The sequence below is a fragment of the Harmonia axyridis genome, chromosome 5 (genome assembly GCF_914767665.1).
Source record: "Harmonia axyridis chromosome 5, icHarAxyr1.1, whole genome shotgun sequence".
NCBI classification, from domain to species: Eukaryota; Metazoa; Arthropoda; class Insecta; order Coleoptera; family Coccinellidae; genus Harmonia; species Harmonia axyridis.
Genome location: NC_059505.1, coordinates 9,833,345 through 9,857,978, shown reverse-complemented (window position 1 = coordinate 9,857,978; position 24,634 = coordinate 9,833,345). Strand labels below are relative to the sequence as shown.

Sequence of the window (24,634 nt, the reverse complement as noted above, 5' to 3'; positions counted from 1 at the left end):
TTCTGAGGATGATATTCGGGTTTGCTCCTCGGGAATCTTGCAGACCTATTTATGTAGGGTATGGAGTATTAACAGTTCCTTGTATCTATTTATACAAATATAATAAACAAGGATAAAAAAAGTGAAATTGATAACACAAAATTTTCTAGCTTCTTCAATTACAATACGAGAAATACCAACACCTCATTATTCATACGGAAGCATAAAACTGCTAAATTTGAAACATCTGCAAAATTTCAAAGTGTTGTATTTTTCAATCATCTACCTGATTCGACAAAAACTCTCACGTTATCATGTTTCTCTAGAAAATTGAAATATTTACTGTTGGCTGAATGTCCTTATACATCTAATGAATATCTTGATGATAATAGTATTGAGTATATTTCCTTCTTCATTCAATTTCTTTGTTTTTTTAATTTGTTGAATTTTTTATGACTTGTCCAATACACTATGCTTGTGTATAAATTGATCAATAAATATCATTTAATGTCATTCCATAACCTGAAGGCGGAAATAGAATTCCCGAAACGTTGCTGTTGAGTAAAGTGTAAATTAATACTGAAGGATAAAAATGAAGAAATAATAATAACATAAAATGGAAATATAGATCTTTATTTCCCCAAAATTATACACAGTATATACAATCACAATTTTTTTGAACCACCCTTTTCATGCTTCTGGTTCAGAGGGTTCATTTCTTCTGGCAGACAGTACCTATCATCTTCGTGAATCAAATGTTTTTTTCTACCTAATTCGAATACAAATATCAGGTATATTAAGGTTCCTAACAGTACAAGAACGGAACCAACGCAGATCATAACACCTTTGAGACTCAACAGTATTCCCAATGAGAAAGCGCCAACTTCTGGTATTTTGAAGCTGTTCTCAAACCTCATGATCGGAAAGAGCAACGTGGGAGCCTCTCTGAACATACTGAAATTGATATTCAAGCCGTTTTAAAAATATTCTTAACAGTAGGGTATATATAGGACATGTCAATGTGTAATACAATTTTGTTTACATCTGAGTGTAAGTTACCTTCTACAATTTTTATCAAGAATCAGAAAAAAGAAAATTGAATGCTCAACATATTTATTCGTTCGAAGTAGAATGAAAAAAATATGAAGAATTGAATCATTCAATCGAATTGTAGTTCCTAAAATGATAAAATTTTCAAAGTAGCTACTCACCTTATCGATGGGAAATCTGTTACGTATATGGTCATCTGCAGTCTAGCTTTCATCTTGAGTAGAATACCTGTGGTCTAAGACTAATAATCAAATCAGGTGATTCTGGTAAGGATTCGTTCGAATGATTAATATAATATATTTTTCATCAATGAAATCATTAATTCCAACAAATTCACCGAACAGCATTATAAAACTCAAAGTGTTAAAAAGATTCAATGCAAGATTTAATTTCTGCAGAAGGTTGATGAAGTTCAAAATAAAGAAAAAGGATGTATTCCGATATAAATTCTAAAAGTTGACATTTCATTTCCCTGTTATGGTTTTCAAAATGGCATTTTTTTTGTATTGTTTTTTTCTCTTTAGAGCGAATTTTCATTTTCTCGAAATATAGAGGATAAATGCCTAATGAATCGAACTGATGCATGACCAGTATATTGAAGTTAAATTTAATAATGCACAAATACAACTCATCGGAGTTAGGTGCAATGAATTCCTCACACACTGAAGCAGTTGATTATTTAATATTATATATTTGTTCACTGAAAGATTTTTTTCTATATTTGTTCCATAAAAAAGATTTTAAAGGTAGAGATTCAATTCAATTAGAAATTTTAATTAATTCTCCAGCAATTTTTTTTCATTTCTTCCTAATTATCTTTATATATCAATGACAAAATACTCACAGGTTCCACAACCAAATAGAAATTATGTTTCTTTGCATCGGGTTTCATTCCTTCGACTAAGCTGGCATAGAATGGATCAGCTTTGTGGAAATGTGGGAGAGATAAGAAATTATTCGCATGTCCCTTACATAGAGTTGCAGGGAAAACTCCATATCTCATACACTGATCGGCACAAAAACACTCGTTACCAGGAATTATCGTTCCTTGAAGAAAAATAGAGTTCAGTTGGGAGGTTTCTCATTGAAAAACAAATATAGGACTTTAATAATATGATATGTAGGTACCTACTGAAAATAATTGGACAGAAAATTATTCAGTACAAATCACCCTGTAGTTTTTTACATTTTTAGATTAATAAAAATGTATAACAATAAGAAATAACATGTTTGGAAACAGCTCATTTTTATTAATCTAAAAATGTAACAAACTACAGGGTGTTACATTCAAACCAAATGCCCCTAGACAATAAGTATTTTTGATAATATTGTTAATTTAACTAATAAAAATGTTACGCGTTACTTTATGAGCACACACAAAACTATTGTATTTTTGTCCACCCTGTACCAATTGGAAACAACATGAGATACATTTTTGGAATCAGCTCAGCTAGAGTATTCGGAAAATTGAGACAAAATGGGGGTGTTGCATTAAAAAAAAATGACGGTGACGTCATTAGTCGGAAGTAATTCACCCTGTATTTTAGATTATTATTTAAAAATACGGTAAATTAAAATAAAAAAACGACGTGTTTCAGGATTATTTCTCAAAATGGTCTGTTTACCTAAAAATAAATTTGTTCCCTACTTTACGAACACAGTGTATATTAGTCGAATTTTGGTATTTAACGTACTCATCTATACATTCGAAATCCGAACCTTCCCTGATAATTTCAACTCCATTTCCGTACTTTTTGCGAAAAAATAATTCATATCTCACCATTATCTAGTAAAGAATCCCCAACTTCGAATCTATAGCCTTCGATACCGTGCACTGTACTTTTTCCTACAAAATCTAGAGGAAACCTTCTACACAGTTCTGGGTTGTAAATGAAGATTGTTTGTTTTTCGATATTATCAGTGAAGAAATCTACAGCAGCTCCCTCCACAGTGTTACAACTGTTTCCATAGAAATTGGTGTGATTTTTTTCATTCCAATTAAAAAGCATTCCAAGCTGCTTGGTTCCATGTCCTGTACCTATATTGAATGTACCGTCACTTGAACCATTTTTCTGAAAACACACGAAATATTTTTTCAGTTCATGAAAATTAATAAGATGATTGACTAGATGACAAATTTCGTGTGATGAAAATTTATATCATTGAAAAGTGATGAGTGAAAATTGTGAGCAGAATTCTAATATATATTAGTATACTATAAGATAATTTTGATTAAATATTTTTCGTTTCTGTCCTCAGGAACAAAATACTCATTTCACCCAATTTGAATTAAAATATCATTTAAAATTTCTCAAGATTTCATGATGATTGCAAATCTTAACAATCATTCATCGGTTTGTAGGATTTAGCTGAATTTTTAATTAGGATTACCACCACGTGGTTTTCCCAGTATCAGTCAAACATTAGGTACCCAATCATTTACCCTCTGGCGCTTTGGAGATGACCAAACTTTGTACAGTGTAAAAAGTTGTACATTCACTTCATTTCATTTCTCTATTTAAATAATATTTTTTTTTCTTTACATTCACAAATTGAAAATATTTACTTTCTACAATGTATATTATTGTTCAAAGAAATTATCTGAAAATCCTATAAAAATTTGATTTGTAAGAAGGAAAATCTCTCTTTTCGTTTAAATTGAGCAGCAACGTGGTGGTCTTTCCTCTTAATATTATGATTACATGATTCCCAATATTTCCGTGACGACAATTTCGACCGAATCGAGATTTCGCTTGTAGATAAAGAATAACAATTTCAAGCGTCCTACGAAATTTTCGTGTTGGTATCGTAATTAGAAACAGAAAATTAAAACAGGATATTTGCGTGACAACATATTCGACCGAGGTGAAACTTTGCGTTTAGATGTAGCTACAATGGCAATTTTAAGCCTCATACAATATTTTATGATGATGGTGCAACCATAACCATAGGTAATTGAAAAAATATTAAAAGGAACTCAAGATCAAATTAGTGAAATGGAAATTTAGTTAGTATATGTGAAATAACCAGTCGATTGTCCAGGCAAAATTGAGTATTGTAAATCAAATTTTTAGATTCATATGTGGATTCATTCTGCTGAAACTTGTGCGAAAATTTCCGCAAATGATATTTCTTTTTTTATCTATGAGTATATCATAATGCGCCAAATCTAAAATATTCATGTTGAAGGTTTTCCCTATATTTTAATTAATTCAATGTGTATAATATATAAACAATTGTTCATAAAATAAATTTCAGCGTGTTATGGGTGACTTAGCTGAACTAGCAGCGAGCGAGTGAACAACCGTTCAAGTAAATGTGTGAATGTTTGGAAATCAGATAAATATAAAGAAATAACATTCTTGTACTTCCAGGTCACTCAAAATAGCACTATTCATTATAGATCTCTTTTCTATAACGAACATAACAGAAATTCAAATTTTTAACAACTTGGTTCATGGAAGCGAGTTAGTGTATCATGTTAGATTTTGAAACCAAAATTACAAGATTGAAAATCCAACCGGTAACGTTAATTTCATTGATACAACGTTGAATAAACTTTGAACCAATGTACCTGTGCCCATTGGAATAGGTCAAATTACCGAACTAGTAAATCTGAGGTGAGATTGCGGGAATATGAAATTGTAGTAAATCAAATATGTAGAGGATAAACCTTCATTAGTTTCGGACTACTCGAACCATACTCTGGTTCCATGTAACCTCGTTTTGGGAGGTTGAATTGCTCAATTCGATTTTTTCTCCGAAAGAGATAATATTAGTATTCTTATTTTCTGGTATGAATAAATATTATCCGAAGTTGATCGTAATTCGAAGAAATATGAACACATTATCACTTACCCCAAAGAAAAATCCAAATCTTTCAGGAATATCGTCCTTAGAAACACCAAATGGCAATTGCCTGAAGATGTCGAGCATAGTTTCTTGTGATCCTTCAAAAAGAAGCTCCCTTACTTTTCTTGTCATGTGAATATCAGTCATGGAATTGATGCTCATTGATACACTAGCTTTCATAAGAAAATTCATTTCTTGAGATTTGTACGCTGCAGCCTGAAAAAAGATTTTGGGCCATATAAATTGATGGTAACAAAATGACACTTAAAGAAGTGTTACAAGTGGTAGTCAAAATAAGATCAGAAAAAATTAGGCTTACATATAAAGGCGTTTCGAGGTATCTAGTAACATGCTACTTTGTCGTCTTATCAGACATCGAAAACAAAATAAAATTGAAATTTCACGTGTCTACAGAGTGTGTCTTTGACTTGTTCATTATTTCAACATTAGAATCTGAAGAAACACTTGCATTCTTTACCGTCTAACCCGATTCAGCATATATGAAAAGATTGAGCCATTTCAAATTTTCATAATGAGCTGTCATTTGCCGAAAAAAGTGGTCTATGTCAAAATGTACCACAGATAAATGATGACGAATGAAGTATATCGAAATCAGAATTTCACGGAGATTCAGGGTGGTATCTTGTTTCATCACTGCGCTGAATACTGTCGATTTCGTTAATTCTCCTAGCCCAAAATTTCCAAGAGTTACCGACCGATCGAGCACTATTGACTGACCCTGTATAGAAAAATCATTCCGAGTTTCGTGCAGAATTTTGCAGCATAACAGATATGAAAAAAATGAGGAAAGCACTAACGTTCTAAAATTTCACTTTTTTTTGTCAATCTGGCTCCATAGTATAGTAGTATTTTTCTTTGGAAATTGTACGATACGAGTTCCGCTATACATAATAATAGTGCTAAAAAGGACAGAGAGAATTCAAGAGCGATTGAGTTGTAACACACCTTATTCGGTTATACATTCCGAATTTGACTCAAAGTAATAGTATATTATTCAACGAGCGGTAATGTATGTTATAACTCACGCAGACGAAATTATCATCATCATCAGCATCAAGTGAGTTATGACCATTACCGCAAGTTACATACTATACTTTATCTACTACTATAACAATAAATACTAAATACAAGAATAGAGAAACAACCTTTTTGCAAACCCCAAAAGTAACCTATAAACGTCAAACTTATCAAAGTGACATTCCTCCCGTCAATAACAACAATGGAATGTTGCCTTTCGGCAACCGAATAGAAGTATAGAAGTATGGAAGCACAGATCCATCTTTTCCGAACTATAATAGTGAGTTATATCATTGAGTTATTATAACTCATTTTGTTTGTTGATAGATACTATTAACTGCTCAAAAGCAGTTGAATAATGAATACATAATTCAATAGGAGTAGATAAAATTATAGAAGTGACATTCCTCCTTTCAATAACAATAATGGAATGTTCCTTTTATGCCAATCGAATAGAAGTATAAAAGCACAGAGCCATCTTCTCCAATTTATTATAGTGAGTTATATTAGTGAGTTATTATAACTCACGCTGTTTGTAATAGATATTATTGACTGATCAAACGATGTTGAATAATGAATATATAATTCAATAGAAGTAGATAAACATAGCTTACTGCTGACAGCTGATTCAATATAGTCACATTAGTGTCAAGCCCATAGGGTGACTCAGCCTCATTGAACTTATACCATCTCCTCAGTCCGTAAGTGATTGTATCATTGGCAGCATTGAAGGTGACATTCGTCCTCTCTGGAATCATGTCAAACCGGAACGGTCCTATTTCTGTGACTGACGGCTTTACACTTTTGTTGTAGAAATCTTGAGGATTCGTCCAATTGAAAAAATATATATCGAAAGTCATGCTCGGTGCTGGTTTCATCCATTCTTTATAGAGTAATCCACCAGGTGTAAGATCTAATATTTTCCTTAAGATTATGTCGTAAATTTTTATACTAGAAATCGCTAGAGTTGCGCCTAATATGATGAAGAAAATGGAGATGGCAGTACAACCGCATTTGTCTTTCTGTAACATAAAATATTTCATTATATCATAGTATTTTTGCCATTTAGCATGGAGAGCTCAAGAATATCAAGTTTTCGTGAAAACAGCAATTAACCAATATTTCATAAAATTATTCATTATTATTTTGATTCTGGCGACGTTATTGTAATTTAATTTTATGAAATACTGGTTAATTGCTGTTTTCTCAAAAAATTGATATTCTTGAGCCCTGAAGAAGGAGGAAATCGCATCCGAAACGTTGGCAAGAGTTAACTTGTGAGAACAATATAGCATTGTCCACATTCCTGACAAGTTTTTTGTATTACATATTTTTAATTTATTTTTGATTGAAAAATTGAAATTATTTGTATCGCGTTCAAGGGAATCAATGATCCAGTAATCTCAAGTTTCAAGCCTACTCAGGCGACAATCTATCAAGAGAATTATTACCTAATTCGAACAATACAATATTTAGACTTCAAAACTTGAAACTTAAAACAATGAATGTAATAATACTAGCTATAAATAAAAAATGAATATATTTTTCAAACTTCAACGTCTGCATCTCGAAAACGAAGCATGTAAGGACAGATTTTCTCATGAAGAATATTCTATTCAACCATTAATGATATAATTTTTTTTGCAATGAAATGAACCTCCATTGATTTCTCACAAAATATAATCTTTTTTGTCGAAATGAAACTTCTTAGTGAAAAGTAACTGATTTTTACAGAGATAAGTTATGTTTTCATCTAATTACAATAAATGGCATTTCACATTGCAATGTTCTGATTTACAATTAAAAGCAAACATGCTGAAATGAATTTTTAACGCTTTTTTTTTAAACCAAGGATGATATTCATGCAACATGTATGGCAATGAGTGGTTTACGCTTCAATTTGAGAATATCAAATGAAAAATTCGTTATCTTGTGACAGTTCATATTAAACGTTAAAAGAATATTAAGAGAAAAATCCCTTCGTGTTCTACAGGGTGTTATATGAGTGGTTTGGCATAGCCTAGTAGTGAATGCAGGCCATCCGGGCCTTCAAAAAAGTAGCTTGATGTGTATTTTAAGTCTGTTAGTCTCGGATATACAGAGTGATTTATGAAAGTAGGCATACATTTCTGATATCCATAAGTTAGGAATAAGCTGTCCGATCTTGTTTGAATTTCGTGGGTTTGTTCACTTCATTCAGTTTCTTGTGATTTTAGTATTTTCAGAGCAGTACTCAGATTATGTTTTTTCAGACGAAATCTATATTTTTTACACGTTTCAAATTGCCATGAAAAAATACATATTTATTCAGTCTAATTGAATTCAATTTTCTTAAAAGTATGGCAAATGAAATAATTAATGTTATGTTATGTAACTTTTTCAAAATACGGTCCTGTTTTTATTTCTTCTGATGTTTTCAGCTGAAATCTTGTATTTTATTGCTTTCTGTTCAAATTTTCTTCATTCTAAAATCCTCTCTCTCTCTCTCGAGTTTTGTTACACGCTGCGTAGAATATCTATTAGTTAAAAGAATCTATGATCAAACTGTGAATTCTTTCGCAATAAGAAATTAAATTCGAAAAAACTGACTTCACCATCTCGGAAAATGTTAACTGTACACGTATAAATTTCACAGCAAAAATAAGTACAATTCATCTTTTGAGAAAATTTAAACCTTATTAATTTGATTCATAACAAAGGAATTTCGTTGAATTAGGATGAGACATTAAGTATTTAAGACTTGTAAAAGCTTGCGGACTCACAGACCGACAGACATATCTGGAAACAAATTTGTTCAGAATAGTCTGAAACACATTTCGCTTGCGGAGATGTTGAAATCGATGATCAAAATGTTTTTAATCACAAAGCTGTCTCATATACAAGTAAGCAATAATCTATGATTCTGAGATATTTTGAGTAACCGAATAACATGTTATTCTGTTCGAATGAATTGGTATTTTCCGACATGAAACGAACTGACTAACAAAATATTTTCATAACTGACTCATTGTTGATGAGTTGTGTGTGAAATGTAACTAAGAAAAAAAAAGTGATACCTCATTTGATGAAATGTAATAAAAAAAATAATTACCTTAACTTTCATCTTATGAAGATGAGTTTATCTCACAGAATCAGTAATCACTTGCATTTCTCTCCACGAGGGTATTCAGGTATTTTTAGGCACCATGCTGAAAATGTATAAAAACACAAGGATAAGTATCAGGAAATTTTCGTTTATGCTTGAAGAACAACTACAAAAAATATCACTCCACGTAAGATGTTTCAATAACAAATTACATTTGTGTTTGAATATTCATTAATTGAATTATTCTCACTTCCCCATTTGTTAGAAATCACAGGTCAATAAATAAAAAAAAAAACAAGTAATAGGTAGCAGGTCTACGATATAACATTTCCATGAAACAGAACAATCAACCTATCAAGGTTCATACACTTGAGAGATTTTGTTGCATCGAATACCGGTATCCGTGAAATATTATCCTAGATAGATAGGTACAAATATGAATGAATGCAATTCATGATAAGATAACCCCTGAAGAAAGGAAGAAAGCATTATCTAGTAAAAATTGACCTTCATTCAAAATTATTGAAATTACCTCCAATAAATCATTTCTGATGCGAATTAACACTTTTTTTGAGTTTAGTTATCTGACAATGAAATGTCAAAATTTTTTGTTGTAGTTTCAAAACTAAGATTAGAAAAATAACATCAACCATTAAAATTTCAGAGGAATGTAGCTACTGACAATGAATCACACTTTCACTACTGCCTAGGGCTCAATATTAAGGAATATAATTGAATCTATTAAATAAGTGCCCATTTATAATAACACGTTTAACATTGACGTTAGTTATACATATAAATATCTCGCTCGTAGTATTCTTCAACCGAAAATTGTTCTTATGCAAAGGCAACGGCCAATTAAAGAATAATTCATTTATATAATAGCATCAATGAGGATGAAAAGAACATTTTATTTCATAACAATAAGAATTTCTTGACGCTTATTTGGGAAGAGAAAGATAATTCATTTCATTCACATCTGGAAACTCGTCCTGATACAGATATCCTTAACAATTTGAAAAGTTCTGAATGAATCGAAAATGTGTCCACGATAGTATGATTTCATATTTTTTTTCATTCTCATACAGTATTAAAAATTGATAACATTATTCTCTGGATATTCCATCGTCCTTGATAATTATCAAGGGCAATAATTGAAGTTGTATGGTCCACATGGTATCTGCGACTGAGGCTCATCGAATGCTCTCAAATACCTTTGGTGAGGCCGCTATTAGAGGAAGAACGTAGCAATGTTTCAAATCAAATAGAATTTAATTCCCAATATTGAAAATAATCCAATGAAAAACTAAAAGGTGTTTTCTCAAGAACTGTAAACACATTTGAGTGAATACCGCTTTCACTCTTTTTGCATTTCTTGAATTGAAAAATACGATGCAGTTCAGAATTTCTTCTACTAGAATATTTCTTTTGGTAATGTCCGAGGAATCCTCAACTTTGATGTAGATACACAAAAAGTATCAGATAATCTTATCTTTGCACCCTTCTCGATTTATATCCCGAAAATATATAATTTCAAATGATTAGGTTGTATCCACTTATGAAGAATTCATAGTCGAAATTGAGCTCAATTGTGTGTTTTCAAAAGCAATGAATAATGTTGAATTTGTTTTAATAGTTCCTAGCTATTCCAAATCATTTGAGAAAATTTGATGAAGGCTTTGACATTGCATAAATAGATTAGTCATTTGATTTGGTATCGTTTGAAATCAATATAATCCTATTCTACCTATTTCCTATATAAATCTTATAAATAATGAGTATCCAAGATGAGTCAATGGTGCTCGATCAGTCTATAACTATTGTACATTTTGGGCTATCAGAATAATTCAAATTTGACGGAATCTACAGTACCTACTCAGCTCATTATTATCAATTGAATATAAGCAAATTGAAGAAATCTTCAAAATGTTTGGAAACATTAATTTTGACAAAATGAAATGGAAACCACGTGAACAAATAGAAACGTCTGAATTATCTTGAGGAGTTTAAAATGACTGCATATTTGCAGCAGAAAAATATCATCATATTGGTTGATCTACATTGCTGTTGGATCCATATTACCGGTAGATCCACATTGCCGTTGAATCAACATTGCCGGTAGATCCACATTGCCGTTGAATCAACATTGCCGGTAGATCCACATTACTGATGGTGGATTTACTTTGCCAAAAGATTTACATTGTCGGTAAATCTACATTGCCAATAGATCCACATTGTCGGTAGATCTACAATGCCGTTAAATCGACTTTGGCATTAGATCCACATTACCCATTGATCCTCATTGTTTATTATTGCCTGTTGATCCAGTGCTTGGAAATTTTTTAATAAAAAGTCTGATCAATAATCGATAATCGTCCACCCTGTAGCGTCATTGATCATATGTATATTGTCTCTCTTTGAATAAATAATGCAATGAAGGATAACTTGAAGAGATTAATTTAATTTGCATATTTCGAAAAAACTCTGTCCTACTGGAATATCTAAATTGGTTCTTCAAATTCTTGCAATTTTCAATCGTATATTCTATTGCTTCACAAAATATGTAATTGAAGAATAACCCGAAGCTATCAATACAATATATTCAATACAGCCATGGAGGTTAGATACCTCCTACCTATATTGTTCACTATTCGATATATACTGCAGGAAACCATTAATATCACAGAAGGAATATATCTTTGGGAATCTGAATAAATTTGCAGGTAGGAAACCTCGCAATTTGTTATTCAAGCAGATTTACGAATTAATTTGTGTGCAGATATTTTCTTTGAGAAGGCTGCATCAATAATTGGGAGAAATGTATCTAAAACAACAAAAGCAGAAAATTCAAATTTCTATTCAATTTTAATCAAGTTAAATAAGTAGATTCCCTTTCAATTGAGGATCCTCATTCAACACCCAATTCACAAGTTATCTAAACGGTAAATTATATTCATTGAAACTAATGTAACTGGAAAAAATCTGAAATTCATTCGATACTGAAAAAGTAATGTTTGGATACAAATAATAAGTATTAATCAACTAATGGAATTGTGAACTGATTTATCAACAGTGAAAATAATCGAATGAAAAATTTGGAAGTTGTTCCCCTAAGACGTGTAAATATTTTATGACAAACATGGTGCAGTTCAGGATTCCACTTTCATTTACATGAACAATTTTTTTTGAGCTCTATTTCTTGATGTATATGAATCCTAAAATTTCGAAGAAGATACACAAAAACTGGTCTAGCGTTTTTTTGTTTTTTGCTTAGGTATTATTGATAGGGAACAGGGGTAAACAGTTTTTCCCTAAAGTCAATAATTTTCAATTTATGCCCCGCAACTGATACAAAACTTATTTCAGTTGAAATGATGCGCTATAGTTTTTTGAAATCATTGTGAAATTTAACATTTTTTTCATATGTGAATTGAGCACTATTTTGAGGCAGAAGTTTTTGAATTTGTAACGAAGTGATTTTGTTGGTTACAATATTTATGAATTTCATATTAATTATTTTGGAAATAAATGGAATAAATATTTAATTACTGTATTTTCATCTTTGAGAATATGAAATATTAAGAGCATCAAATTTCCTACATTATTCCATCTCTTCAATTTATATTGTGAAAATTATTTGTTAGATAATTCAATTAAAAAATATTCTATATTGAAGGACTGATCTGGGATTTAAGAATATACATGTAAAAATGTACATTATATCGTATAATTGTTGACATAAATGGTGTGGTTTGAAAAAAAAACATGAAATCTGATGACAACAGGCTAATTATAGGGGATTAACATTACCAGTACCGGACAAAAATTTTCACTTAACGTCATTAAAAAAATACTTTAAGTATTCATTAAAGTTACGATTATTCCATATTGATCCGAACAACAAATGAAGCTCTTTGAAAAGTATATTGTTGCATTCACTGAAAATTTGTTTATTGTTTGAATTACCCACATTAGTTGAAATATATATTCTCTAAGAAAAAAATGTGAGAGTTGGACATTTTGTCTAGCGTCCATACTTTTCTCATTTTGGTTTATCTATTGTTTTGAAGAATAAATCTTTGGCATCGTTCGAGGAAAAAAACATTTTCAACTCCTCCCGAAATTGTTCACTTTTTGGATCAGTGTGGAATCCAAAAATTTTGAAATAAAATAAAATAATCCATCTATTCAACCTCTGTGTCCAGAAATTTTCTCGGCTCTAATTTCAAGTTCTATTTGCATAAATTTTCAGGTTCCCAAACTATAAACAATTATATAGGCTTAAACCATTAATCCTGCATCTCTAGAACACGATCCATGATTTTTCGACAAAATGCAACTTTCATACAATGGTTTGTTATTTTCTCGTGGAATATCTCAATTGAAAAAAAAAACATTTTTTGTCGATATTCTGCACTAATTTTCAATGATTCTGGATGAGCGATCTATTAGTATAAGATTTTGTGAAATTATAATTATAGGAAATATTAAAGCTAAATATCAACATTCTAACCCGATCGTATAGGTATGCTGTCACGGAAAGATTGGGCAGGTATTTCTTTTTCAATATTTTTCTTGAATTCTATGTTTCTGATAATGTGGTCTGCTGAGAATTCTGCATATAGCTTGAAATTCTTGTTTTATATCTACATCTAAGGTATCCAACTCCGTAGTTTTATTTGTCTCTGGTGTAGCGATTAACATATCTCCATCGAATTCGAAGTTTACAAGTTATAAGAAAAATAAAACTTCGAACAGCCAAACTTAATAATAGAATTAATGATAATACTTATTTCTTTATTTCGAATGAGGTTTACGAATAAGATGCTCAACTCAAGTGAAATAGTGTCTAAATACAATTAAGTGGTTAGCTTTCTAATCTGTCATTGAAAAAATTTTCTATTTCATAAGGTTAAAGTTTTATATGAAGGTTTTACCCTATTATTGAATATCCTTAAAATGTATGTTCTAAACAGTAATTAGTAAATACTTGATTATTCTGATACAACTTTATGTGTATATATGTGTTTTATGTAAGAATACATCACATTCGTATATGTACAAACCATAAACTGTGAAGATATTATTTTACTTAAACCGTACATTTCCTTATATTTCAGCTTAAAAATTGTCCTTATTGTTTTTTTTTTGTATTATAAAGATTTCTAACTTAATTTAAGTTCCCAAAAAAATAAACCCCTATCTGAGTCTAGATCCAAAAAAGGCATGGTATGAGATGTTTAATGATTTATATCATTCAGATATTTCCTAGATATTCTAATGGCAAAATTCATTTGATTCAATTTCTGACTCAAATGTTCTACATGAGATCCAAAATTCATTAATGAGAAATTTAGTACCGTCCATAATTTTTATAACCAAATTTTCTAAATCAATGCTGGTTGGTTTGCTTTCATTACTTGTTGGTACTTAAAACTAGAAAATTTGTTTCTTCAACATTTAGACTTAATTCGTTCCTCTGTAACCATTCTAGTATCTTATTGAAGTAGATGGTTTCTACTCGAATCAATGTATTTTCATATTTACGGAACCTCATGTCAGATTTTGCCTATTTACGAACTCTAGGTCTTTTTGTTCGAGAGTTTCGTGTTTCCGTTGAAAAATAGTCTTACGGTGAACTCGAACTATACAAAAAGCTGAGTGATCGGACAAAATGCACTCTCGAATAAATTGAGACTGTTAGTCGTGCAATGTCTTTGTTATCTTATATCACCTTCATTTTATTTAATTAAAAAAAGAGAATATTCCATTTGCAATTTTCAAACCTAAAAAATGAGAAGTAGGTAAGGGCTTGAAAATACGAATAAAAAACCGCATCGAAGTAACTGCTCAGGAAAGTTTTTTATTTCAAAAGAAGATTAATTACTGTGGAGTCGTGCTATATGATTCGATTTCCTGTTTTTAATCATGTGATTTATATTCAAACATTCGCATCCTGACAAATATATCAGCATAAAATTTGAATGAAAATAAAACAACTTACAGAGATCGATATATCTCTCTTCATCCAATGTTAGGTCTATGAATTTCTGCGAAAATTCTATGAACCAGTTTGAGAAATGGGATAATTCACTAACTTCACAGTTTTATTCATTGATATCACGGAGCAACATGCTCTATATACACAACGCGTCTCCACAAAACCTCATTTCAAAATGAAAACAACAAGAGATTACACAGTGACACTACCTATCTCAGTCAATTTCAAATCAGCGTAGGCATATGAGATAATATACAACATATTATTTCAAGTTTGCCGCAGATTAAATCAACTTATTTAATAGAAATTTGTCTAATTTCTTAGTTGATTGAGGATGATATGAAAATGCTCAGAGATCAAGGATATACCTTCCTCCAAACACTTGCAGCGATAAACAAATCCACACTAGAACAATAATTAAAATTTTGCTGTTTTTCGATAGCGAAGAACTCTCCTTTGAAATTCTTCTCTTTCTGAAAAAGTTTCATTCTTTATTTGAAAAAGTCTTCACCCTGAAAATCTTAGCTTATCTAAATACAAAATATATGGATTATCTGATTTTTTTCATTAGTTGATATCGGAATCATAGAGTAATAAACATAGATAGATGAAGTATACGCAATTTTTACATGTCCCCAACATGTTTATATTATGTTGTCAGGATTGTGATATATTTTCATATCCACAATTTTAATAATGTTTATTAAATTGAATGAAATATATTTATTTGAGTGATCCCCGATTAAATATGCAAATTTGAATATTTGGAATCCGATATTTTTCCTAATTATCGAATTTATAATAAACAGAATATTTATTATTTTTTGTATCTACCTGAAATCCAAGGTTTGGCAACTTTTGCTCTCCTAATATCATCGGTTGATTCACGTCGTTTGGCGCGCTTGAAGTTTGTTTTCTGAATTTCTGATATATTTAGGTATTTATTTCAATATATTTTGAGTTAATATGAAACTTTGATTCACTATGGAACATAAGAAGTGCTTTCTTTGTGGAGAAACTCGCGAATTGAGGAAAATATTGTATCACTGATATATTTTAATTTCCGCGCGCTTAATGTGAAATTTGATAGTTCATATTGGAGACCAAATTTGCTTACTGAAAATGACAAATGCTCCCTCTATCGATGTTTATTGCTCTCAGATCGAAATAAAACAATCACAATTTCAGATTGCCAAGAAAAAGAATGAAATACCTGTGCAATTTCAAAAGTTCCCTGTATGATATTGGTTTATTATTTCCACATTCTATTCATGACAAAAACTTTCACTTTCAACACTTAACAACACATACAAACTAAACACTGAACACATTCAAAACCATTTCTAATAGTACATCACTACATACTATCCGAAAGGGAATTTTTGAACACTATGCAACAAAAAATGCTAATTTTCCAACTGAAGACTAGAGATCCTGGTTCTAATTTTTTTTTTTTGGCGTTTTACTTCTATTCACTGATGACCTAACTGTCCATCTGTACGCTGATCGGCCGTTTACACTATAACACAAATGCCGAAGTTAATTTCGTTAATGGGTCTAAACAAAAAAAGTTCCCTTCGTATAGCCGTTCGATTATTTTTTGATCTTGATAATTTCAAAACTACCGATTCAATTGACATAAAATTCTGCATGCAGATATAAAACAACCATTTCAAGATTTATGCAAAATTTTCTGATGGCAGTAATCCCAGCAGAGAAAAATGAAGAAGCAAAAAAATAATATCTAATATTTCAGTGATAACTGATCTAATCGAGTTGAAGTTCTGCTCGTGAATGTCAAGATTGTCTCAAAAATTCATGATGATAAATATTTATATCCATGGTTTTGATCGTTTTCAATATAATAACTCGTTTTAGTTGATGTAGGTAGTCTCGATAAAAATAAAGAATATGATGAATAATTCCAATACTCACCAAATTGAAATAATCTGAAAAAATATCAATATCCATCTCATGTTTCATAACCTTTTTCCACTTCTTAGGTACCAAAACGATGTACTCAATTTTTTATTCAGAGGTATTCCAACATTTTCTCGCATGATTTGAATTGGTTTTACTACACGATAAAGGATACTCTTACTCTACTATCAACTCAAGCTACCTTCATGATTATCATATTATAAGATAAGTAACGTCCTCAGGAAGTTTCGACGACGGAATGTTTATTTATGATAATTGATTGTATAGTATTTAGCTTAATATATAAAGGCTGATTTGAAACATTTCAGCCAATTTTTTTCTATAATTTTTAGTTTATTTGAAGAAACCGACCCAATTTTTATTTGGAGGGATCCATCTTTTGATTCGTAGGTGCACGATACACATTGTTATCTAGTGTTCAAATTAATTTTTGTTCCTGATAATTTCAAAACTACCTATTTATTCGAAAGTAATATCATAAGGGCATCTAATTTTTCTGAAAAGAATTGAAAAAAAACACGTTGCTAAGTAATATTTTAACAAAAATCATGAGTACTGGTGGCAACAAAAATCCTAGTCGAAGAGGAGGATTCTTTCACTTGCAGGAATGCATTTACTTGAAAAAATATTCCTTTGAATTGTGTTTTTTCGATTATTTTCACGGGAAAAAGTGGATGCCCGAATGGTATTTGACAAGGCTATTTCATGAGACCATAATTACTTGTTTTCACAGATATTGTGATTTTTCATGACAATACCTGTCAAGTTTTGCCGCGGGTAAACTCGCAAAAACTGCTGACAGGTGCTGTCCTGCAGTTTTTCCATATAAAAACCATTTTTGATTCGAAATTGAACGTTTGTGATTGGTAGAAATCAAGACAAGGGAAATGGTAGAAATTCTGCATTCATATGTAAAAAAAAAATTTCACGCCTACAGGAAATTTTCGTTCATTTCTCGAATTTATTCTTTCAAAGCCTTTAGTTCACTCAATATTTTGCGATAGTAATTAAAAGAGAACATATTAGGATTTTTCTTTTAAATTGGCGTGAAATGGATGCTTCATTATACAAAGTTGAATAATTCCAAGATTATTTAACTCTTTTGAAGAATGCGGCTGCGGATGGCTTTAAAAATCTCCATTTGTTATTTATAACTCTAATATCAGAGAACACATTCGTTATCGTAAAAACGCCATAAACTGCCCATATGCAGGCAATTTTGTCTACAGTGCTATGAAAACTGCGGTTTTTCATCAAAAAAGAGTAATTTCATTGATATTTCAACAACTGCGTCACCAGGAAAGAAAAGGATGTCCCATTATTCTGAGTGAAAAAACATATATATAACCGTTTTGAGTACCGTAGAGCGGTGTAACTTTGCACAACTTTTTATAGTTTTCTCGGTGTAACTTTGCACCACTTTTTATAGTTTTCTCGGTGTAACTTTTTCGTTTTTTTTTGTGAAATGACTCCTGTGCAAAGTATGTTTAATTTGAACATTTTAGTTGTCGAATGCTCTGGTTAGAATCAGATGAAGAGGTGCACACTTCTTTTTTTTTATTTCTAAAAATTTGGCAGTGACCCGCAAATCGGTGCGAGTTTGCCAATGCCTTTAAAAGTGCTGGCGGTATATGTTAGTGCACTAATGCCTCTATTTCTTTTGTTTATTTTATTCCAAACAGTTCTTCTGGGAATGTTGTACACTTCGGAAGCTGTCTGTATTGAAATGTTTTCATTTCGAACTGCATTGATTGCTCGGATTAGTGTTGTTTCCGTATAATTACTATATTCCCTTGCATCCAACTTCTTTTTGTATCGTCGACCCATAATGTGCCTCAAAATAAAACAGGTGAAACAAATTTGGTATGTGGTAATGCTCCCGCCAAAGGGCCACAATAGAAAAATTTCTCGAAATGTCGAAATCCTCTCAACCAAATGTTTTAAGTTTTTTTTTAACGTGACGTTTGATGAATGTAAAGTAAGATGCTAAATATATTTCGATGTACCGTTCGGCATATTTTCAGCACAACTCCTAGAATTTCGCATATATACCCCCGTTAAAAAATTACCCGCTCACATAACATACCGTAGCACACCATTCAAACTTCAAAGTACGCCAGACTACTCCGTTGGCAGTCACACCGCTCTACCGTATTTCAATATATTCCGCAATAACCGAGATATGGTAGTTTGTGGTATCTTTAGATCATAAAATTAGTTCGCAAAAACCGAATCGCCTTATCTCTACTAATAATAGAAATTGCAAAACCTAAAAATTTGGGACAGGACAGACTCTAACCTGGTATGTTCTGCGAGCCAAACTGTTTCCAATCGCCAATCAGACCAGTGCGCTCTGCAAAACTCACTATCCCTTTTTTTAAGCTAAGAGCTAAGGTCTCTGTTCGACTTCATACTTAGTTTTAGCAGATGCAATATTGGCGTTAGAAGCTTGGAAGCAATGTCAATAAATTGCCGATTTTGATTTTCACATTTAAATATCCATTTACATTTGAACAACGATCGATTTGATGGCATAATTTTGCAATTGAACGGAAAATATTGCACTCTGAAACATCCACAACATTTTTTTCAGAGATGGAAACCGGCATTACCAGAAGAAAATATTTAAAATACATTCAATTTAATGCGACTGAGGATGCTATACAGCAGGCGGAGGAAAAAAACATACAACATTTTACGATCCACTTCGAATAGAATTGAACATAGGAATGTTTAGGGAAAACGTAGGATATAATACTACAATTGAAGTGGCAGATACTATAAAAGCTAGTAATTATGAAAGCCCTTCAACCTTCTTTGATACATAATAACCATAATTCAGTAAATTGTTAATGGAAATTTAATTGCAGTTACCAACAAGGAAAAAGCCAATATGGTTAGCAAAATCATTGAAAGAACAATTCAAAGCAAATAGAGCAAAATGAAATAGAGGACAGACCAAGCAAGGGAAACCATTAGACATTTAAACTCGATTCAATGGATCAAAAGTAGATCAGCTCACTATATTCATTCCTCAGTGTTCGAGAGCATTTTCCCATATGAAAGTGAAATTTGGCAGTTAACAAAAAGCCTTGGAAAAAGACAGCTAACTCTTGGAATGAACCATTGGAGAAGAGCAGCAAGAGATCGCGAATGTATAAGGTGAGAAATGGAAACTGATGAAGATGGACAGAACAATAATAGAGAATGCTTAGCAGAAAAAGCTCATTTGGTCATGTCGAGAGAATGACCAAATCCAAAACTTGCTCTTAAGTGGGTACCGAAAGAAAGGAAAAAGCGAGGAATCTTGAGACCAGGAGTAGAGGAGAAAAGAAGAGTCTGGAAGCTGGAAACAGGAAGGCGTAGGATGCTATGAATCAGGATATGCAGGATGATTCACCGCGATAGCCAATTAGACGTTTATGGAAAACTAATAATAATTTTGTACAATAACAGGTAAAAACTCCTTTTATAGCATATTTCCGAAAATTGTCATCAAATAAGCTATCGGAGGATACATAATATACTAGGTATGCCATTCGAAATGAGAAAGTACTATTAGTCTGTTTCGGAAGTTGTTGAGGTCTGAAAATATTTTAGAAAGAAAGATCATTGTCTCAAACCCCAGTATGCAAATTTTCAGCACAAAATTATGTTTAGTTTTCCAAAACCGTCTAATAGACTATTTTATATATTCGCACAAAGAAGTAAGCAGAATTGTGGAAGTGCCAAGTACCGGATAGAAAAACTGACAAAAAAAAACCGCTAAGCAAGATTGATTAACTGCAAAGAGCAGTAGAAAACTCATAAGTGGGAAGTTAGCCTTACTCGATATCAACTATAAAAAAAGGAAGCAAAAATGATTAAAATGAGATTCGAAACTTAAAAAAGAAATTTCGGTCCTCTTAATTTGGAAAAGAATCCGTGTTAAAAGCAATATACATATAAAAAATGAACCGATACGAATTTGAGACATGACAAATTTTTCGAACTGTTTCAACGATAAGTACAAGTTTTTCTGTATTCAGTGAAGATAATGTCTATTCATGACTCAATGGACAAATGAATGCATTTTATTCTAAAATTTTTTTCACACTTTATGCAACAACGTTAGGAAATTTTGCATTTATTTCTATCTCTCGAAAAGTTTACTCTCATTGTATCACTTTTTCTGATTTATGTCAATGACTTCCGTGATGGAAGAGCAGTCTAGGATTATTGTGTATATTGACATTAAAAATGCGCTTATTGAAAGAATGAATGATATAGTCTATAAAATAGGTACATACAAGTTATAAGGCTCAAAAAACAAATAACAAACTTCTATTGAATAATGAATCGGTACACAAAACATTATGATATCTCACTATTATCGCAACGTGTATCCTGCACTTGATATTAGATATCAATGTGTATTCAGAATTCACCTCATAATGAAATTAAAATACAAGCAAATAAAATGCAGTCATGCGCCGATTCCTCTCTTGGAGACCACACATATGCAGGGCGTACCATCATAAACTTTTCGCAGAGATTCTTAGAAAGTTGAGTTTGGATACCGAAAAACAAAATCACGAACATTGCGGTTTTCCGTTATTTTTTAATTTCGTTCAGAGTTCTTCACCTTCTCTGAATGGAGCACTCAAATTAACTCTGATATGACCAGAAATCCTAACTTCACAGGTTATACAAAACTGATCACATTCAATAGAAAATTGCTCAAAAATGACGCTGAACAACCCGTATCTCACTCATCCTTCGAAAACGAGGTTTACATATGTCATAAGGCAAAGATTATTCTCCCGATGTCACATCAAGACGACAATATATGTTCGTCCAGTTCATGATGAAACACCCTGTATATTAATCTCAATCAGGATTAACTACGTCAATTTAGTGGTCACCAAAATATTTGATAATTTTTTTTGATATTCTACTTGAATTTTATAAGGTTCCGGTTGCGTTAGAAGTCTTAAATGGTTAGTTTAATATAAAAATACTTACAATATGAAGGATGATTCACCGGGATGGCCTAAAAGACGTTTATAGAAAACTAATCATAATTCTTAGCTGAACATTTGCATATTGGGAATTGAGAAAATGATCTTTCTTCCTGAAATATTTTCAGATCTCTACAACTTCCGGTTATAACGGAAATATACTACTTCCTTCTTATTTCGAATGGCACACCCAGTATATTATTGCATCATTAGATAGCTTTTTTGAGAATAATTTCGGCAATATGCCATACCTTGGGTAAAAACTCAACGGTTTATGAGTTTGTGGAATTCACATGAAAACAATGGTGGCGATGAGGACTCACTTTTTTTAAATTTTTCGACAGAAAAAGCTTTCTTCGAAAAACTTTTTTTCTTTTTCTATTCTGCAAACACGTAGTATTATAAGACTGTTTGCAGTTTGGACCAAAAATGAACAAGGTGTTCATAAAAAGATCATGAACTTGGACAACTCAAATTCATCAAAACTCAAGATTTTCAAATTGAGACCTATATTTTTCATTATTTCAGTCTACGATAGCAATAATATATATGGGTGTGCCTGTGTGCCATTTGAAATAAGGAAGATAGATAGTTTGTTTCCGGTATAACCGGAAGTTGTACAGATCTGACAATACTTTATGGAGAAAGATCATTGCTTCAAACCCCAATATGCAAATTTTCAGTACAAAATTTTGATTAGTTTGCCATAAACGTCTAATAGGCCATCCCGGTGAATCACCCTGTATATGAACATAGATCCTATCTTTATTTACGGAAAAATTTATAGTACCTTCCCAGTATTTTCTTTCAATATTCTCAAATATTCGAAATTTCATATCTATACCCAAAATGTCAACTTCATCAGTTTTGTGGTTACAAAAATATTGGGTAATTTACTTTCTTTAGATATACATACTAAATACTGAAACCTGTGGTATGGAGAAAGACGCTGCTTTTGATGATTTGTTGAATAACGCATACATGTTACACAAAATCCGACAAGATTCTCAATGTCAGTAATATAACGATTACTTCCTATCTGAAATACAATATCTGCCGCTCTCAATTTCATTTCAGTTATTCCATAGTAATTGTTGTGAAGTTTTTCGTAACAATAGCATTACCTTTGAAAAGATTATTTTGAATTCATTTCTGAAATTTCAATAATTCCAATTTGGTCTTGACCAAATGCAACATTTATTCTTAGACGAAGGTCAACTATGGAGAATATTTTTAATTATTTGATTATTTATTATCATATCATTCCGACTTTCTTTTTTAAATACTTTCATTATTCTGTTGCATAAAGAAAAAACATATTTTTTCATAAAATCAATTCGAACATCGAATTATGATTGAAAATACCTCATTTCACATTCAAGTTTGGCTTTTTTTAGTCATTTCAGATGAAGCTTCGGCAATGCAAATTTTCTGACCTGGCTTTTAAGTAATTTTCAAACATCTGTGAATTCCATAAGATTCTTTTCATTCTTCTTTTCAACATTCCTAATAAAGGTTTATAATCCGTCCCAACTATAACTTTTTTAGTTTTATCCCATGTCGCAAAAATTCTATAAGATTTCCCTCATTTATTTAAGATTTCTCAGTCAAATCTGACGTACTCGCTAGACCTTGTAAAGGAATATTATATTTTGACTGGAAATTTACAGTGCATGAAATGGCCTTCATTTTTCCCTTGCCTGTTCCAAGCGTTTTCAGTCAAGCATATCATTAACATTCAATTCATGTTTCTCATGAGATTTCATAAAACAGTCAGAAGAATTCATTGGTTCCTTATGATAATTTGAGCTATTATGATCTATATATTTACCGAAAAGTTTCGAATACTTCTGTAATGGACTTACCACAAGTGTGTTAAACACTTGTAGCCTTATGAATACCTCCATATTTAGCAAATAAAAAACATAATTCACAAAAATTCAATTCTTAATGAGTTAACCAAGAAAAAAAATGAAAATGATTATGCGATCAATAACATCTGATATCCTGGTTATTCTTTCTATGTACAGAGTAAGGAAATTCGAAATCCCTTCCAAGAACAAAAGCATTCTTCATTTTATATTATTATTATTGATATAATTTGCTATATCAGTTTCATCTGACATGAAATGACGAGAATGATACAAAAAAACCGAAAACGTGGGGGTAAAAAAATTCCGATGACGAATCCAAAAATCACAAATGGCAAAACAAGGGGCGCAAAAGCAGATAGATGAAGGAAAATAATAAACCTTGGGCGTAAACGCGCTCGTAGTACAATAAAAGTTATCATATTGAGAGCGATTATAAACTCATAACCCGTGAAAGGGTCCAAATTTTTTGTGTCGTGTTGAATTCAAAGAAAAATTAAATGATTATTAGTTAATTTTTATGAAAAAATATCATTCTTTGTCTTGGCGAGAATTCTGCAATTTTATATTTTGGAAGTCTGGGGGGTACCCCTCCCCATTTCTACGCCCTATAAAACATTCCAATAAAATTCAGAATTTGTTCTCTTACTTCCTATGAAAAAAGATCACAATACAAATACTATCCTCCCACAATGATGGTCTGTTATTTCTATGTTTATTTACACTGTCATGAAAAATAATTCATTTTACCACAATTCGAACATATTTTCCAAATTTGAAACATTTATTATTCTTCACAGCTAGGTTGGGTTTTTGA

General features: G+C 31.5%; 1 protein-coding gene across 3 annotated transcripts in view; it reads right to left on the bottom strand.

Annotated features, from left to right (window-relative positions):
* Positions 1 to 596: 596 nt before the first annotated feature.
* LOC123679879 (protein peste-like) overlaps positions 597 to 24,634 on the bottom strand; it is a 42,624-nt gene continuing 18,586 nt past the window's right edge. For 2 of the 3 annotated variants that reach the window (XM_045617418.1, XM_045617417.1), the window contains exons 2-8: positions 9,011 to 9,107; positions 6,534 to 6,941; positions 4,888 to 5,097; positions 2,810 to 3,101; positions 1,874 to 2,076; positions 1,191 to 1,264; positions 597 to 933 (exon numbers count right to left, since the gene is read on the bottom strand). In XM_045617418.1, coding sequence (XP_045473374.1) covers positions 645 to 933; positions 1,191 to 1,264; positions 1,874 to 2,076; positions 2,810 to 3,101; positions 4,888 to 5,097; positions 6,534 to 6,941; positions 9,011 to 9,022 — 1,488 coding nt within the window. In that variant the 5' untranslated portion in view covers positions 9,023 to 9,107 and the 3' untranslated portion in view covers positions 597 to 644. Of the gene's footprint in view, positions 934 to 1,190; positions 1,265 to 1,873; positions 2,077 to 2,809; positions 3,102 to 4,887; positions 5,098 to 6,533; positions 6,942 to 9,010; positions 9,108 to 15,008; positions 15,221 to 24,634 lie in introns of those variants that run through there. The other variant, XM_045617416.1, reaches the window with a different exon arrangement.